The following is a 20,153-nucleotide window of genomic DNA, read 5'->3' on the forward strand; positions in this document are numbered from 1 at the left end:
ATAATTATTAATATTTAAATGTATTATATAAGTATACTCCCGATACATTAAGAATTTGTAGACCTATTGTGCAATGGTGTAGTATTTATTTAGTGATTCCTAAATAACCAATAGCCTCCATCATTTCTACGTTACGCATTTTACGGTGAAATGCCCAAGAGGAAGTTAATACAGCCAATATCTCCGCCTTTACAATGTATCCCACCCTGGTGCGCGCTCAGACTCCAGACCCATCTCTCCTCCGCAGCTCGCCTCCTCCCTCCTTCTCTTTTTACCCACCCATCCCTCTATTTTTCTATCCCCTCTTTACTTAGCTTTTCTTTATAAAGTCTGCCCCGGTAGCTCACATATGCGTCCCTATTCAATACGTATATTTCTGGAATTATCTCACGTTACGTCCACACCTTTGGCACTTCAAAGCCGGTGCATGACTCGAATGCTAATGAATGCTTTGTTTGGAATAAAACGATTTTTTAACCCTTCATGGAGTCATTAATTGCCTTAACAGAGTCAAGGAGAGCAGCGTCCTTCCACTAATGAACACAAGCGTTTATGTTCTCTGCCTGTCTGTATCCTGTATTTGAAGCGTAAAAAGGGGGTGCCATGCGCTCTTCATTTGGCCGGTGGCAATTCTGCGACGCAGCCATACATTCTCAGCATACTATAGCCTAGCAACAACACTGGGCTACAGCAGTCTCATCTGTGGCGCACTATGGCGCGCGTTTGGCACAAAAAGCAAAACATCGCAGTGACAATCACAAGCTTCCCTCCACGCGGATCACTGTCAGTGGAGTCCACGCTGTCAGGTCAGATCAAGCGTGCTTCACATGTGCCGCCTGTGGTGGACCCCATTATGCGAGAGTCTGCGGGAGAGTGGGTTTGCGGGTCAGGAACGCAATGTGTGCATATGTATTCAATAATCTTGTCTACAATGTCACTAAGTTTAAGGTGTAGTTGTTAAAGTATGCGTGTTATATGTCACAAGATTTTAATCTCTTCCTTTTGTTCTTTTTAAGAATCTTAGATATGTCCTTTTAGGTTGGCTACTCTTACTGATTCAACCTTCAACATGTATCCAGATTTTAAACAGACACAGAAAGTACTTGCTTTTAACCCCCTGTGGCTGGGATACAACAAGCTTCTGATTACACAGATTTTTTATTATTTTTTTTAATCAGACAATACTATTGTACAGCTTAATCTTATAACCCCAATTAAACTGGTCTCATTGTTCAAACAGAAGTCTTCCCTGATGTCCAACTCCCCACTAAAACCATTATGCATTAATCTAAATGCACAGGACCTTGTGTGACTGTAGTGGTCTGTGCTCGTATCAGGGCATAGACGACCTGCCTACATTATTTACTGTCTCTCGGGCGACACACACAAAGATAGACTGCACTGCCCTAGAGCACCCTGGGAGTGTGAGGTGATTGGTGTTGAGGAATTGCACATCATTCAAAACAGAAAGGACTAGACAGCAGATCTGAGAAATTAGAATGTTGCCTGGTCAGTATAACAATTTATTTATTTATTTGCATGGATAAATAATGAACCAACAAAATATTCACATAGCGTAGCTTACTCTAGATATACCTATTTCACCATTTATTAAAACAGCTCCTCGGGATCTTTCCGTAGAAGCTGGAGGTGTGCGTTGAGATGAAGTCTGGATGTCCCTGCTTAGACTGCTGCCGCCTTGTCCCTGCCCCGAATAAAGTGGAAGAGAATGGATGGATTTGGCACAGAACTGTTTGATGTTTGAGTCCTAACTGTTTGCTTTTCTGCACTCGGACATCACTTTTTTCTGTGTTGTCTGAATGACAGTAATAAGTGCACACTACTGATGGGCATGAGAGTGATGTAAACCACTTTTATGACCATTGCAATCAATGTAATGGTGCATTTATTCTTTTCTCCGATAGCTTCTGACTTAGACTATATATATATATATATATATATATATATATATATATATATATATATATATATATATATATATATATATATATATATATATATATATATACACACACACACACACACACACACACACACACACACACATATCTGGGTCCAACCTTAAATTATTGGTATAATTAATAAGGCTTGATTTCATTTTTGAAGAGTAGAACCACTTTTCCCAAACAGAGACAATATTACATTGTTGCATCACAAATGACTGTTATGTGCAAACTTTGAGTCAGAGCCTTGAGTTGACATTAATGAGAGATGATGAGTTTGCAGCCTGAAATGTGAAATTAGGCACTTGCTCTTTCAACAGAGGACAACAAGTTTGTTTTACAAAACAAAATATTTTGTGTTAGACACAAAGAGTGTGGGAAGTCAGTCCAAAACAGAGAAGCAAAGTCGGTCACAACAGCTGGCAGGGCTGCTGTCCTCCTGGCCTTAAGCAGAATAGATTACTGGCTGAATGAGTCCAGTGGAGGAGTGCCATGATGAGGACTTCTTCAGCAAAACACGACAGACATCTGGGACTGCATTCACAGAAAGGGCAAAATATGGAATGCATAAAAACACGAAATTGTGGATAATGATAATAAAATAATAATTATGTGAATCTAAAAATTACATGATATATTTTGGGTTTAATGATTTAAAAAAAATAGAAAGTTTTATGTAAGTTTACTTTTACATACTTTTTGTTTGTTTGTGTTTGTTTTTGACTTGGTGTTTGGTGTTTTTAATTTAATGGTGCTAAAGAAAATGGCAATACCACATAACACTTGTGATGAATTATTGAGTTACCAAATTCTGAACTAATAACATTTTGTAATGAAAAATGGCAGATTTATTCAGTGTTGCATTTGCATCTGTACCTCATACGGCTCAAACTAGGAGCTGATGTATAAAAGCAATTGCAATGTTTGACAAGTTGTTGCAATATAGCAACAAACCTTATTCCAAGCATGTATTCATTTTCATTGTGTTGAAGCATGTTTGGATGTTTTGTAGGTTGAAACTGTGCAACCCTCATCATTTACAAGGGTTTGGGTCTAGTGCAAACATTCATATTGACTTTCACAATGACTGGCTTTAAATAATTACATTATATATGTGAATGAAATTCCTATTTAAATTGATCAGTTGTTTACCCCTTATTTCTAGTGTTATGCAAGACTCTGTCTCCATAGCAACACATTTTTGAGTAGCATTGCTGTCATTTTAATTCTCAATTATGGTTTGAGTGCTATTCTATGCAAGGTCTATCAAAGCATGTTAAGAGACATCACAAGTTGCAGGAATGTCATAGTTCGATTTCCAAAATGGATATAATGAGCTCTTGATCTGTGCTCAAGTGCAGTCATCTTAGACAAAACCAGTGCACATCTTAAATTGGTGCAGCATTGACCCTATGGCAAGGTCGGCCGCACACAGGAAAACCTGCCGTGGGCGTCACTCAAGCCTGGCATAAATCTCTGTGCACTTACTGCAATCTGCCTCCACTGTGTTCCATCTCTGTCAGCAGCCAAAGCACTGGCTCAGCACACTCCCGGTCTCCTGTGTCTTATTCATGAATCTGCTTTTTAAAAGAAAAACAATGTATTATCTGCAAAAAGTTTGTCTAAGTACAAGTATGTGACTAATGGTAATCATGTGTACATCCAGGTTAACACAAACAATGCAGATCAATCAGTCCTGCCCCTTGATGTATTTACATTTTAGCATTCAACCTTTGACCTTTTAAGGTCCTCAATGGTAGTCATAGAATCATTGTAGACTTGTCATACTCAATAATAGGCACTATAGTGATTTGACCTGAAAGTCACCTGTATCTAACATCAATAGCTTTGATTACATAGTGACTTGAGTTGAGAATTTAAAATGTCTGGTCAATATTTACTTATCAACAATACACATAATCTGTCCAAGCACCTTCACAAGATTAAATATGAGCTGGGAAAGAATAAATGCGTGGGAATGTAACCTTCTGCTATACCTTGAAAGAAAAAAAAAAGAGATTTTTTATCTCGGGTTCAGATCTAAGATTCAATAATTTTCAGTTGTCAATGATCAGCTTGGGTCTGTTTCATTGAGAGTCAGTAAAAGCATGTAGTTTTGGAGTGCAGTTCAGACCATGAAGGGATACATTTGATAATTTCTTGTATCAAATTGTCATTGATTCATTGATTAGGGAAATCGAAAATCATTGTCATTCAATATGAGGGAGAGAAAATCAGCCCAACCTCTATTTTATATTCAAAAGTAGCATCAATGCAAAACCAGTATAGTGGTAAAGACTAGGGCATTTTGAAGTTGAATGCCTGGATGAAAAAATATTAATGTTAAGAAATATTATAACATATTCATTTGTAATTCAGGAAATATACAAAAGTGTATAATAATTGCTTGCTTAGAAATCACTCAAGGGCTATTTGTTCCATTAACGTCATAATTAAAGTAGCTCTGTCCTCATTGTCAGGTGATTGGAGTTGAAGGAGACACTTACTGGATCAATACACTGTATGTACTGCTCCCTTACTCACGCACTGTGTGCAACCCCAGCATTTATCCGACTGAGGGAAGAAGAGGGATTTCTTCATGATTTATGATGAAATGCACAAACCTCACATTATACAGACAGACAATGTTCAGCTTAAGCTCTGTGGAGAGGGGTGGCTGACTTCTTAGTGCTAAGCTGCTGCTACATATGAGTGCTCTGAACCCACTGACTCTAAACCCCCATATTTCATTATTGAGACCAGTGTAGCATATGGTTTGGCCTAAAAGGAGGAAGGATCAAATTTCTGTCCCAAAAGACTGAACCTTTATATTGCTGCAACAGCTACTGTTACCACCATCATTACCACCATTACGTCAGTGTCAGTAGTTTCCTGAAATTAAAATGAATCAATTCTGTAGCTAAATATTGTCTGTCTCCAGGTTGTATGACTTTTGATATTTGTTATTTAGCTTCATACTTACAATAGCAAGAATGTTTGTAGGTAATTTTGGTGCTATTGGGTCATTATTGGCTTGTGGGAGGAAATATTTTTTTTGTTACTGGGTAATTATTTAAGGATTGGTTACCTCTATTAGAGTAGCTTGTGTTTAAAGCAAACAAACAAAAACATTGATTTGTGTTTTGTTTCATTCACACATAATTGGCAATTCTAGGACTGAAATCACTCAAATGATTCTAGTGAGGGTATATGAAGTTTAAAAACACTATGGTGCACATCCTGTATTACCAAGTGACATCCCAGGCCTTTTCTGTTTGAGAGAAGAACTCACTCTTAATATGCAGGATTTATGTGTTAAACATGTGTGAAAGAAACAACATTATAACATAGATAGGAAAATAGCCTAAGATGGACCCTTTAAAAAATAGCAAAAGAAATCATTTGAATCTAGTTAATAATCTAGTTTTAGAAATGTCTATGCAGGGACTGTCTGCCTTGGTTGGGGTCACTGCTCACTCTGCCTTTAGTTTCAGTTGCCATTTAGAGCAGAGTCACGCCTTCAGACAGCAGTTTTTCCCACATACCACAAAATCCATTGGCAATTAAGAACCATTACATACGTAACCATTACATAACCCGTGTTTACCACAAACTGCTTTTTGCAGCTTTTATGACAACATTTAAACACATAATTACACAAGTAATATTATCCCCTACAGTTGACAAGAAAAGGTCGAGATGGGTAGTTATATTTACTGAGTTACATTTACTTAAACAACTTTTTAAAGAAATTGTACATAAGAGTATTTTTGTTTGTTTTTATCATGTCCGTGGTCTATCATTTGAAAATACATTTTTTTTTACATTATTTTGAATTTTGTTCTGACAATTAAGTCAACTGCAAATTATAAATCTGATGTTGCATCCAAACATTACTCTTACTTGAGTAGTAGTTTGCAAAATACTTATTATTATTTTTTTTTTAATTATTATTATTATTTAAATTCTTACAGCTAATCCCCCCATTTAAAATTGGGTATGTTTGACCAGTGGATTAGCCAAGATTGGTATCAATCTGTATTTTAAAAAAATATATAATAAAAAATAATAATAATAAAATCAATTTAAATACAGAGATATGTCAATCTGTATTTTCCAGGCAAAGTTAATAATACAATTTTAAAATAACATTACTGTACCCACATCTGGTAAAAGGTGAACTGTACATATAATAATATGCATCAGCTTCAAGTAGTTCTTAACTTTAATTTCACAATTTAAAACAAAACAGCCAAAACAAAAACATCATAATCATGATGTAATCTTGACCAGCTAATGACATTACTTCTTGCTCTGGTCCTTATGAATCCCTGTGGGCTGGTTTGCTGCAGCTGGTTTTCAGCACCAAGGACAGTGCCCATTATAAACCCTGTGCTCTAGAGAAGAGAATTGATGGCACAGATAACAGGCATACTCAGCACACACAATCCATAGCCACAGGTGCACTGTTTCTTATGTCGACCTACTTACACTTTATACACGGGAACCTTTAGGCACTGTGATGGTACCAGCATTTCAGGAATGACTTGCTATATAAACTCTTGCAGTGTATTTTAACAGTATGTGTAAGTTTTTGAACAAAGCGTATAGAAGATTATATGTATTTATATCTCCTTTGTGGAAAATAAGTGTAGCTGTGGTAGTAATAGTAGTTATAGGTATATTTCAAGTACTTAATAGTCTTTCATATTAGAGTAATAGTATTTACAGTAAGTAGAGTACATTATTTTTCCACATCTTCTACACAGTACACAGTGTAGGCCTGTGTGCTGGCAGGAAAGCAGACTATGCAATTTACCACAAGGCTTGTGCTAATCCTGACAAAGCTATTATTTTGTAAACTGCTAGCATGGCCTTTATTTTTGCTTTTCAATTTCCAAGAATTAACACAGAACTAGGTCAGTGTGTGTTTATGGGGCAGTTACTTTTGAACAAATTCTCATCACACAAAAAAGTCAGATTAAAAAGCTTTATTCAAACTAGCATGATCAGGCAGAACATTTTACGCCAAATCAGAAACATCAAAAAGGGACATTTAACTGAAAAAAGCAAGGCCATTCTCTCCCCAAAACTTCTAATCTTCTAAAAGTGGCTTGATTATTACAATCTAAATAAATTAGTAGAATAACCTAAAATGTACACACATGAGAATATTTAGAGATCTAAAAGCACGTTCCTGTGCCATTCAGTCACAGTGAAGACAGATATATCAAAAACAGTATAAAAACACAAAGTAGAAAGCAGTTGAATGTACAATAAATGCATCTACCGGTTCTAATTCTGAACACAAATAACAAGGCTGAGCTCCTATTGTTTTAATACAGGGACAACTGTAACTGGGAAATAGACCAGTACTGTGCAAAAATGTAAGTGAGGTTTCAAGAAATTAAGAAATACTGTTCCAAAAATCCAATTGGTTTGGAAGAATAAAGAGCCAAGATTCTTAAATACTTTTTTTTTTTATATATATATATATATAAAGATCATTATGTCATAAATTTTCATTTTCATATTTGTTTCAGATTTAATTTTTGCCTTTTGGATATTTCATAGGAAAGTACAATAAAATCAATAAGAGAAATGTCTCTTGCCCACCATCTGAGAGTATGACATCATCATATTCTACAATCTGAAAACCACCAACAAACAAATTAGATTTTAACAGCCTTAAATCTCAGTCTTTTGCACAGCACTGAACTGTCCTTAATTTCATTCATTAGAAGTTAACAATGCAGAAGGCACGCAAGGAGCTCATCGCATGTGCAATTCTTTTCACACCAGTCTTGATTGCACATTATTGTACCCCAGGGCGAGTGTTTTCCTGATTAAGTGACATCCTCGGTCTGACAGGCAGTGCACTGTGTTGGTGTTACAGCCACACCAGGAAACTGAAGCTTGGGTTTCACTGACTCAGACTGTAGCCTGATACATCCACTCAGAACCACTGCATAAGAATACAGGCAGCTCACATCACATTTACAGACCGATCTGTGCATTCTGGTTGTAGAGTGCAGACCACCTGCTTTAGACTGGCCTCTAATGTAATACTTCTATGTTCAGTAACACCACAAGGGTTTTGTTGTTTAGCACCTTATTTGTAATCATAACTAATAGTGGACAGAGGTACAGTCATGTCATTTGAAGATGGTATTTTTTATTATTATGGGGCACTGAAGGCAGTTTGATCACTGTCAGTATTAATGTTACTCTTGACCTGGATATAGAGATTGAGTGGAATTACGAAGGAGACAAATCACAATTTACTCCTTATGTGAAATGTGCTCTTTTCCTTGCACCATTACTTTAAATATGTCCATATGAATGATATTCTGTGCATAAAGTTATGTCTGATCTATGTAAGTTAAATCAAATGCCAATAACTTTATAGTCAAGCTTCTAAGAGCAAGCCTTGCCTTTTCCCTCTGTCCACTATTCCTACTGCATAAGTTTTCTTTTTAAAAGCTCCTTGTTTTTTTATTAACACAAATCTGGCCTTTTCTATAGTGCAATATAGGTGCTACTCTTGAGGTCAACAAAGGTCGAGAAAAATACTTAATATTAGTAATAATAATAACACTGTCAAAAACATCACCAAACTACAAATACGCAACACAAAATGCCCTTGAAGAAGCTCACAAAAGCAGCATAAAATCTGATACATAAAATATTTATAAAAACAGTCATTAACAACACTTTATGTCTGGACCTTATCGTACATGATAAAAATTGTATTACAAAAGTTTAGTACCTTTTTTTTTATTACTGATTAGCTTGGTGACGGTTGAAAGCAAATATTTTTTATTAGTTTTGTAAGTTCGTGTTGTGAAATTTATAAACCAATATTTTTTTTTCATGATGTAAAGAGATTTGGATTTTTAAAAATCCATTTATATACTATATTTGAATAAAACCTTTTTTTAAGAAGTAGAATTATTGCGGTCTGCTCTGCCTATTGCAGTCAGGCATAAAGCTAATATTTCTAAATAAATTATGCACCTGATATTTTTTAAGGGTGTGCGTTTCTTTCTGTTACCTCATTTTCTTTTCTTTACAATCAACTAAATCAAACAAGACACTTGAAAACTCACTATTTAAGAATGGTAATGAAAACTGAACCACTTGTTATTTTCTTACCAGTAACACTATGAGTCTTAAGACTTAAAATGTAGTGAAAATGCTTTGTATAAAATATGTCAAATCAATATCACTAATGTCTAAGCACTATTACCAGCTACAGTTTTATGGAGTATTTCACCCTGAATCATGTGGAAACATGACCTTAACAATGAGGGATATCTATCACTAAAGAATGCAAGGTGTGTCCGAACTTTTACAGTGTACTTTTTGTTTTCTCTGTGCAATTGAACAAGATGTGAGCACAACTTTTTTGTTTTGTTTTGTCCAATGTAATTAAAACATGTGGTGTCAGTACTGCCACCAACACACATAAGCCTTATACTGAGATATTATGTTAGAAAAACAGGACCTGCATAATCTTGGGATGCACTCGTAAAGCTCTTTATCTAAAGAGGCCAAGAACTTGCTATCCCACTTTTCTAGAAAGTCTATCACAAATGCACAAATGAGGGTAAAAGCATTACCATTGAAAATCGATCTCCTCTTACTTTATGGACACACCTTGTATGTAAAGCTGGAGAGAAGGCAGCACTTCTCTGGTTAAGGAATGACAGCATGAGGCCACTTTTGGAATGTCCAGGATTTCTGCAATACACTATTTGATGCCTGAATATTGTAGAGCCATGCAGATTCATGCTTAATCTGAGATAAGAATGGGTCGAATTGTTGATGATGGAGGGGACAGGGGGAGTTGGGTGGGCAGCTGTGGTACGTCTTCAGTGTGAGTCACCAGTGAAGAGGTGATTATATCATGGCAGTTCTCTTCTGGGGCCCTGCGCAAAGAAACACAACATATAATCAGCCCAAAAAAGGAAGGCAAACTCCCCCAAACTCACAGAAAGTCCTCTCTCATGCAACACTGGATCCTGACTGGTTACTGCCACTGTAAGTGTAATCCAAGCATTTTAGAACAAGGGTTTTTGCAAACATTTGGAGAAATTTGCGGGAGTTGATATAAAATTAGACAACTAAACACAGAAACTAAGATAGAAATCAAGAGATTGAAAATTAAATGCATAGCACAGATTTTTGAGTGGGCTGTATTGGGTACTTTGTTTTGTGATACGATAAATTGAATGAGGAAAGAGAAACAAGAAGTAAACTTTATCTGGATTTCTGGTTGTGGTCTGCCATCTGCTTGTTTCCACTGAGAGGTTACTGCTTTGTCTGTAATGTCCCACAGTATGGCATTCAGTCTACATCTTGCTTGTATTTATTTGATCTTTTTATTGCTTAAAAGGAAAACATTCAAGCTTTTTTACTGTAAGTGGAGTCATCTCTTCTGAGATCTGACCTATAACTTGGCCTGCTGGCTTCATCATGGAGATAGATGAGTGAAACATTTCAGGAAAAGTAGTAACGTCTCCATGGAGATCAAATGTTAAAAACACAAGAACTATTAACCATAGCTAGGTAATGGTTTGTATTTCTTTTGTATTTCTTGACAAGGTAAAACAAATGTACACACAAATTACTGTTGTATTAGACAGAATGTGTAAAGAATAGAGATTTAACACTACATTTTGCTATATATTTTACCAAAATTATTTTAGTTTTCCTATTTGACCAATCAAAAATTCTCTTTCTGTACTTCTTTCTCCTTCTCCATACTTCAAATTGTTATAGTACCTAAAACAATCCACAAAAAAAATCTGATCTATTATAGTAAACGCATGCACAAACAGGCACTTGGTGTTTGGTGGGGGCCAGTAGAATAGAGTATGTGACACTTCTATGTGATGGCCACAAATAAATCTATCATGGTCTTCCATTCAGAGATTTATGAACCATGATATGTTGTTTCACTCTCAGGTGCACTGTGCTCTGAGAACCTATTCCGGAAAAATCATTCCTTTATCTTTTTTTCTATTTGTGCCATTACATTGTCTTGAATCTGGGCCAAGCAAACCAGATGTGCGCCACAAAAATCTGACTGGCAGCCAATTCCAATTCTAATCTGTAAACTGAAAGGTTTTCTCCCTTGAAAAACTGTGGCCAATTCGGATTTTATTGCAACCAGAACATACTGTATATTGTATTGCTCTAACTTAAAATGACCAATTTGTCTGCTATTTTTAGACCAAACCAAAATTATTAGTAAATACAAAAGTGTAAAAAAGAAAATTATAGTGGCTCTACAAAATGTAGTTAGCAACCAGCATACCTCCAGTTGTCGGGTGGACTTCCTTTCATTTTGAATACTTTAGAACAGAAAGAAAAGACAAATTGAGTTGAACAAGTGAACGACAATAGCCAGATATACACAGGCGTCCTCATGCATATTCATATTGTTTAATCTTTCAGTGCAACACTTGGTTGAGTTTAGGCTGCAGGTCCATCTGTAGAAACACAAACAACATCTGCTGTAAAACTCTGCTGCTCTGTTGGTTTGTTCAGATCTGTATGTGAAGAGGCAACATTGGAGATGCAGTTTATCTCATGTATGGCAACATCTTTTGTCCTTGATTCATAGCTCTGCAGGCTGCGATGCTTTGAAGTTGAGCGCCTCTCACGCCCACTGGAGAATGTCTGTTTACTCCCTGTGCATCTGTAGCACCTACACAGGCACGGAGCTGGCACAGGTGTAATTTGGTGGCATTTTGACTACATTCAAACAGTTTTTTCTCTTTTCTGGTTGCTTTTGATCATGGTTATCCACTGTGTGTAGTAGAAGCCAATTATGTTTGTAACATCACTCTACATGACACACTGACCTCATTCTTCAGCTTCATTTGCATGATTTTCTTACTACACTTGAAGAGTTGTGCTAATAGTAGTAAATCTTGACCAGCAAAATACTAGGTGTAATATCAGTACGAAATGCAATAATGTTGCATGTGACATTTCTTTTTTGTTTTTCAGTCTGGTGTGACAGACCATATATATAGAGAATATATCTATATACCTATACAGAATTTAAAATATGATTTATTTGTGCAGTAGATATTTAGATAATTTTAATGTATACACATAGTGCATTGTTTCCTAAAGACAGGGTAAAAACATATTATTTTTAAAGGTCAGTTATTTGGTGCAATATAAAAGTATATTGTTGTAAAGTAATAGCAAAATTCTTTGCTTTTACAAACTGCTCCATATACTTTCATGAGCTGTGCTAGACAGAAGACAGAATTAACATGCTAATTAGGTAATGTCATGCCATTTAAGAATGTAAATGTGCAGACTGAACATAAAACCTAAGCATACAAACCTCCAGTGTGGATGCTCTGGAGTCCGTCTCACTGGGGCCTATGCTCCGGGGTATACTGGACACAAAATAGCCTCCTTTGGGGATGATGGGCTGCCTCACCACCACTTTCCCCTTCCTCGTCTCAGCCAGGAACAGGCTGTACCAGTAGGCATCACTGGAGATCAGGGTCGAATCTGCGATGGTAGAACTTCTCTGACTGATGACGCTATTTCTGCTAATCACACTGTTTCTGTTAGCATTTGGTGGGATCTTGATAGCTTTGGGCTTTGGTTTCTGACACTTCAAGACAATTATAACCAGGATGGTGATCAACAGCAAGAATGACACAGCTCCTAGTCCGATCACCAAGTACAAGTTCAAGTCTGTGAACATGTCATATTCAATTGGCAGCTCAGTGGTTTCTGAAAACGACATCACATTTTCTACAGTTGAGATCTTGATGGTCACTGTAGCTGACAAAGCGGGATCACCGTTATCCTTGGCAACAATGACTAATCTTTGTTGCCTTGGATCTCTATAACTGAACATCCTTGTTGTTCGGATCTCTCCATTGTACTGGTCCAAGCTGAATAAAGAGGCATCTGTGATTTGTAAGAGTTGGTATGTCACTCTTGAATTCTGCTCTGAATCAGCATCAATGGCGATAACTTTAGCCACTAGATGCCCCTTATCTGTAGATCGAGGTATTACTTCTTCCACGATAGATCCTTGAGCTCTCCATGGTGACACTATAATGGGAGTGTTGTCATTTTGATCTTGTATGATAATATGGACTGTCACGTTACTACTAAGTGGAGGAACACCAGAATCTCTTGCCTCGATGTGGAATAAGAAGTCCCTTTCTCTTTCATAGTCGAATGTCTTTAATGCGTAAAGATCTCCGTTTTCTGGATTGATGGAAAACAGCATGGACATGGATGTGTTAACAATCTCTTTTTCCATTATGAAGTAGACTAAATATTGGTTTTCATTCAGATCTGGGTCATGAGCGCTGAGAGATGTCAATAAAGCCCCTGGTACATTATTCTCCACAACATGGATGGTGTAAAAAGGCTGAGGGAATGTGGGTGCGTTATCATTGATGTCTAGAATGTCTAAAATTATTGTTTCATTTTCAGATAGGGGTGGGTTGCCTTTGTCTGTGACCATTAGAATTAGTTCATATTTGCTTATCATTTCTCTGTCCAATGGTTTTGAAACTATTAGCTCATAAAAGCCCTCAGAAGTTTTGTTTAGGAGTAAAGGTAGTGTTGCTTGTTGGCTCAAAGTGAGTTCGACCACACCATTGTCTCCTGAGTCCTGGTCTCTCACTGTTACGACTGCAATAAGCGTGCCAATGGGGGTGTCTTCACTGACAGCGTTTTTCACAGACTTGATGGTGACTTCAGGATAGTTGTCATTGAGGTCTTTGACATAGACCGTGACTTTGCAGTGTCCTGACAGCGGGTTGGTGCCCCGGTCCTGCGCTTGGATGTGCATCTCAAAACTTTGACTCTCCTCATAGTCTATGACGCCTTTCACCTTGATCTCGCCCGTGTGCTGATCGAGCGTAAAGATCTCCTGGGTTTTCTCCGAAGTGTACAGTGTGTACGAGTATAGCAGCTCTGCGTTCGTGCCTTGGTCCAAGTCTGTCGCATTTAACACCATGACCACAGTGCCTGCAGCAGAGTTCTCGGAGACATTGACTGTATATACCGGCTGACTGAAGAGGGGGGCGTTGTCGTTGATATCCAGGACATTGATAATGATGCTCGCTGTACCGGAGCGGGGAGGCACCCCTCCATCTACTGCCGTCAAAATCAGATTATGAGCTCCCTGCTCCTCTCTGTCTAGATTCCCATTTAGCACCAGATCTACATATTTAGAGCCATCACTGCCAGTTTGGATGTCAATGTTAAAGAATTTGCTCTCACTCAGATGGTAGGTCTTGACTGAATTGGCGCCCACATCTGCATCTACAGCATTTGTCAATGAAAATCTCTCCCCGGGAGGGGTGGCTTCCGAAATGTCCAAATTCATTGTCTTTCTACGAAACACAGGCTCATTGTCATTAATGTCCATTATCTCTAGCTCAATGTTAAAAATACGAATGGGATTCTCGAGAATGACATCCATTTTTAAGAAACAAGACGTGGTTTTAGAGGTGCAGATGTTTTCCCGGTCTATTTTCTCACGTATAATCAACTCACCCGTGTCTCTTTTGATGTCAAGGTAATTCTTACTGTTCACAAAATCGAGCTTCGCTTCACGTTGCGTCAGTGTGCGGACGTCCAAACCCAGATCCGTGGCCAGATTAGCAACAAAGGATCCCTCTTCCATTTCCTCCGGTATGGAGTAGCGAGTGATGGAGAGCGCACAGCCCCATAGTGCAATAAGCGTGAAAGCCGTTACCATCCAACGTGTGCGTAAAGGTGCATGCAGAAGCGCCATTGTAACGCTTTGATTCAGGACAGGTCTCAATGATGAAAAACTCCGCGTAGATCAGACCGTGTGCATGTAGGACAGCGCCGGTGTCATCGCCCCCACGCCTCGGAGCTGGAGCTGCAGCAGGCCATACACAGCGCGCACTACCGCTGGAGGTGCACGGCTCCACAGCAGGGGCGGAGACGGCGCTGTACCACTGATGGTGACACAACGAACAAAGCCCCCATGCACAACTAAGTCCCTATACTGTACAGAGGGTCGGTCAATATGTTATATTATATTATATTATTACAGACTATTAATTGTACATCATATGTACATTTTTATTAGCCCAATAAAAATAAACTGCTTATCAAATGGCCAGTTACTCAGCTTTAGTTTTTACATTTTATATTATATGTCTCTCTTGAGTAAGTGTTGAGTAATGATGAGTAATTTATTAGTTCATTTGTAATATAAATTGTATTAATGTTATTATAGGCCAATTGTTTTCAAAGTAACAATAGTCCCAGATAGTGTGTTTTTTGTGTGTGCAAAACCACAAGGTGATGTATAACTAGCATTTAAAATAATGAAAATGTGCCTTTGAGCAGGCAACACAGCACAATAAGGCAGCCACGTTTTTGTCAGACAGTCACAGGGGAGGAAGTAACTTACAACTATTAAACTGACTCAAGATTTAAGGAAGGAACAACAGTATATTTCGCTGAATATGGTTAAGGCTGAATAAAATAAAATAAATAAAAAAGTTGCGTTGCTTTTGCGTGTTTAAGTCTTTGTTGTCCATCTGGGTAGAGTCACGTCTGTGGTGAAGATGGTCTTTTACAGGCTTTACACTGGCTCCATCCAGTGGTCATTTGCAGTACGACATAATTGCCTAAGCTTAATGAGCTTTTAAGTCCTTGTCATCAAACGTCTTCAATACATAAATAAATGAATGAATATAGGTTACTACAGTTAAGGCTGGTGATTATGTTAAAATATATCTGTTTACTGTTACGAATGCCTTTGGGCTGTTTAGAGATTGCTGATACCTTAGATCACAACATAGATGACTAAATAATTAAAAAAATAATCCAATTTTAAACAAATTTAAATCTAGCCGATTTTAACTGTTTGTGACACAGTAGGGTGACAAAATATATACACGTGTGTCAGAGTGATGAAAAACTGACATGCAGCCATAATAATTAACAATTTAAAATGGAATAGCCATTTAAACGGTCAGGCCCACAAAATTTTGCCTATGAACAGGAAACTGAAACTCATCAATAGTTAGCATTCACATTATCTGTTTGAAAAAGTACCAAAAATCAGTTATAGTAGCCTGCGTTGTTGGTGTTTTAAATAGAAATGTTCAATCACTCAATCTGGGTTGCAAGTACCTGCAGATAAAGGACACATACAAAGTTTTCTAATTCTCTTATGGATAGGCCATGTGAAAAGTCTGAACCTTCACAGTCCACTCACTGAGCTGTGGAGGCAGCACAAGCACTGAATACTGACTGACTGCAGGTACTGGGGTTTAGGTAGTGAAAGATTCAGATCAGAGAGTCTTTTAAGGTTTAAACAAATTGGAATTCAGCATTGAAACTGGAGCCTCAAATGAGAGACTGATGTGAGGCTTATTCTGCTTCTAATTGTGTGATCATTTTGAGAAGATCTTGAGAATCAAAACACCAAATTAAATCAAATAAATGGGGCATCCTATTGCTGTCTTTAAGAAAGAGTCAGCATTGTGATTTTTATCACTAAATTCTATATTTGTTTTCAACATGTTTATGTATGTGTGAACATATTTTCATCATGTTTAAGGAATTTCAAATAAATATCTTGCATACAGTGTACTAAAGTGAGGTCAAGCAAAGGACATTCAATATGTGGGTGCCCCCTAGTGGCTGATGAGGGCCTGTATTTATTTGCAGAACCTGTCTAGCCAAGAAATGATGATTACAATTAAAACAACAAATAACTTATACCATATTCCATTATTTACCCTAAATCAACATTAGTTTTAACCTGCATATATTTTATCATTGGACCAGCCTTGAGATGCATACATTCATGTCTTCAATAGGCTGCTGCCGTAATTCATTTGAAGAACCAAACTTGAAAGCACTCTGAAGTATAAATGTATTTTATCTTAACTGTCCTGGATTTTCTATTCCCTTTAGCATCTGGGCTCTTGTTTTTCTTAAGGGCCTTGGACTTAGATTCTTGGCAGGTCCTCTCTACCATTGGCTGTCTCCAACTGTCTTTGTAGTCAGCCTCCCCCAGCATCTACAGGGACTTGAACATGTGGCACCCTTCCATCAGCACATAAGAAAGAAGGCCCAGAGCATTCTCAGTATGACAGACCAGGAGGATAGCCTGACAGAAAACATAGTACATTTATGCCAATGTTAATCAATTCTAAAAAAAATATAAAAAAGTAGATCTTGTGAGATTTCTTTTCCCATCTGTTATGTTTTGCTTGAACAAAAAGAGTTAATGTTGGTGGTGAGTTACACCTCTTGTGAAACTGTAGTTCTCAAAAGCAGTGCTATAATGGCAGAAATTCACTCATATAGATGTGTTTTTATTCCTGTTGAATATTCCAGACAAGCAATAACATTAACATTGCATCCCACGCTTAATGTATATATATCATAACAGAGTTAGATAGACAGGGAGCTAATTAGGCTTTGAAGCTAAAGACAGATGCTGGCCGTAAACACAATAATGCAGTTGGGACAGGGTTTATGACCTAATTTAAGAATATGCTAATATTGAAACAACAATGAATAAATCATCATATCACTGGCCCCCATTTTATGCTTATGTGCATAATTTCCAGGCCAGTGTTAAGTAAGAGGGACTTAAAGTTGTTACACCAAAATCCAATAATCCACACATTTTTAAAAGCAGACTTGAGGTCACACTACACTTTATAGTCATCACATATCAGTCAAATATAATATTACCTTCTATAGATTACAACAACACAAATAGTATTTAACAAATAGCAAACGTTTGCACAAATACTGGTGCTGTATTAGAGCTCCCCCTAGTGGCAGCACATACATAATTACTGTAAGCTGTGGTCGAGTGGGGTAAAATATAAAAAACAAACAAACAAAAAACGTAACTCTCTCAATTCTCTTTCCTCACTTCCTTCTCCTTGATTCCTGTCCTTGATCCTCCATTTTTCAGCTGTCAATCAAATGTGTCATATTAAATGGTGTCCCAAAGAAAAACACGGAATGAAGGAGTAAACATGAGGGAGGCAGACATCAGATAAAATTATCAATCTGTATTGGTCTCAGTGAGGAGTTTATATCCTCCCTCCTTCTTGTGTCCCCTCTGTGGGTGGGACTTCCTCACCCATTTCCTGTAGGACTGAGAAGAGGAAAATCAAGGAGCAGGAAGTGAGGAAACAAAAATGAGACACTACCTCCCATGGCTGCTGTTGCCCCTGGCCTCTCGTGCTGTTCATCCTGCTCTTCTCCCTCTGGGCTGTAGACTCCTCTCCAACTCCTCCAGTGTCCTCTTTTTAAATGCCAGTTTCTGATTGGTTAAAGGGTTCACCAGGTGGACACACAGTAAAAGCCATTTCAAAATAAAAGCACACAATTACACGCACAAATTTACAAATAAAATCACTACAAAAAGTGCTTGTGCATTTTCACGTGAACATTATTATATCAATTTTTGTTCAATATATGATAGAACTAACAATAATTTTTTAGCTCAGTTTTTATTGTATGTACCCTTTTTTTTGCACTTTTGAACTTTTCAAGATTTTTTGTAGTACAATCAGTAGAGAAATGAGTAACTTCTATGACTCATTATCAACTCCAGCTGAGTATTTCATTGTGCTATGTATTTATTGCAGCTCATGCTTTTTTTTTAACAGTACTGAACATTAAAATGTGTTGTTGTGACAGGCCTATTTTTTGTATGGCTGTGTAATTTAACTGTTTTCTAAAAATGTTTAGTAAGCCTTAAGATCAAAGTTGGCCAAAACATTTTCATTACATGTCGATAATGCAAATATTTCACATTAGCCTTTTACCTACAACTATTAGTTCCCTGTTAACTGTTTGCAATGGTGATTCTGCAGTGGTATCCAAAGCTGCAGTGGGTATTATCAGAATGATGTGTTGTTAGGGGGTGTTAATGCTTAACCTGAATGTTTAACAGTATTATATGCATATACAAACATATTTAATTTCAATAGGTATTTTTACAGCTGAGAACTATCTGACCGGTAATTCTGCTTGTTTAATGTCACACTGTGGAATATTCAGGCATAGGAGTAAGCAGGTTGTTGACCCTCCACCAGAAAAGCTGTGTAGTGCACCTTTAAGGATCCAGGTTTAGAAACGAGTTAAGACAGACAGTAGTGTAAATATTTTAGCATAAATATAGAACTTTGACTAATTTATCTATCTCTGTGGTGTGTAGTGAAAAACAACCAGAATGAAATATAATGTCTCTTTTAAGTAAACACTCCCACATTTTAGTTTTACTGGGAATTATGAATTTTAGCCATTGCTGTAGGATGGGCTGAAAGGACAGTTTATAAACCATACTGCCATTGTGTCTTTCAGCAAGACACTTCACCCTCCTTGCCCATGTGTGGTGCTGAGATAGATTGGTGGTCATTAAAATGCTGATTAAACAGAACTGGAGGACAGGTCAGAATCTTTTGGTAGAATTTGCTGTCTAGACATCAGATTGCAAATTTGTTGTCCTGGTTTTTGAATAATATCTCTCTAATTAAAAACCACACAACACTGGCACGACAACATCTTCTCTATCAGTATAAATAAACACAAGCGAAATTAGTTTTTCATAATTACTTCAGAAAGTGTTGCCATGATTCAAAATCAAAGCCAAGACAGACTGTTGTTGTGACAAAAGACTTGAAGACATAAGATTAAGAGGGCAAGTGTGTGGAGCCAATCCATAAGGTTTATCATTTGTGGATTTTCATTGGGATATTTCTTTCAAAAACATCTGAAATTATAACTTCATCAAATTCTATTCATGGATTTCAGATTCCTGTTATGCGCAACATTTAAGGATTTTTCACCATATAATTAATTTTAATTTATTATTCACTTTTAATTATGAAAAAAGTCATGGCAACACTTGTAATTTTCACCTATTTTTCAGCCTATTATATATATTATTATTGCTCTTGATTGTTGTGTATTTCCGTTTTTTTCTCAGTGGGTCAGTGGACTGTGATTAACCCTGTGCTGTACTGTGGCCTGTGGCTGCAGATCTTGTGGATTATCTGGGCAGCAGCAGTAGTGCTATAAAGCTGAGGGTTTACTCCACTGAATGTCAAGAGTGAAGGTTAAATGACACTGTGAGCCGTAAGTCACACCACAACAATAACACCCGCT

At 37.3% G+C, this 20,153-nt stretch overlaps 1 protein-coding gene across 1 annotated transcript; it reads right to left on the reverse strand.

Moving 5' to 3' along the window:
- Positions 1–9,871: 9,871 nt before the first annotated feature.
- LOC110165022 (protocadherin alpha-C2-like) lies at positions 9,872–14,763 on the reverse strand. The gene is made up of 2 exons (XM_055148509.1): positions 12,334–14,763; positions 9,872–9,895 (listed from the first exon to the last, which is right to left on the reverse strand). The coding sequence occupies exons 1-2, from the start codon at positions 14,761–14,763 to the stop codon at positions 9,872–9,874; spliced, it is 2,454 nt and encodes an 817-aa protein (XP_055004484.1).
- Positions 14,764–20,153: the final 5,390 nt, after the last annotated feature.

This window comes from Boleophthalmus pectinirostris, unplaced genomic scaffold (assembly GCF_026225935.1).
Source record: "Boleophthalmus pectinirostris isolate CB_2022bp ecotype Guang Dong unplaced genomic scaffold, ASM2622593v1 HiC_scaffold_12, whole genome shotgun sequence".
In the NCBI taxonomy this organism is placed as follows: domain Eukaryota; kingdom Metazoa; phylum Chordata; class Actinopteri; order Gobiiformes; family Gobiidae; genus Boleophthalmus; species Boleophthalmus pectinirostris.

What these genes read in the sequence shown, in the direction of transcription:
- LOC110165022 (XM_055148509.1), bottom strand. Translation starts at nt 14,763, where the DNA reads ATGGCGCTTCTGCATGCACCTTTACGCACACGTTGGATGGTAACGGCT. An exon ending in CCAGAGCATCCACACTGGAG is followed by an intron (nt 9,896 to 12,333) that starts GTTTGTATGCTT and finishes TTCTTTGCGCAG; the next exon opens with GGCCCCAGAAGAGAACTGCC.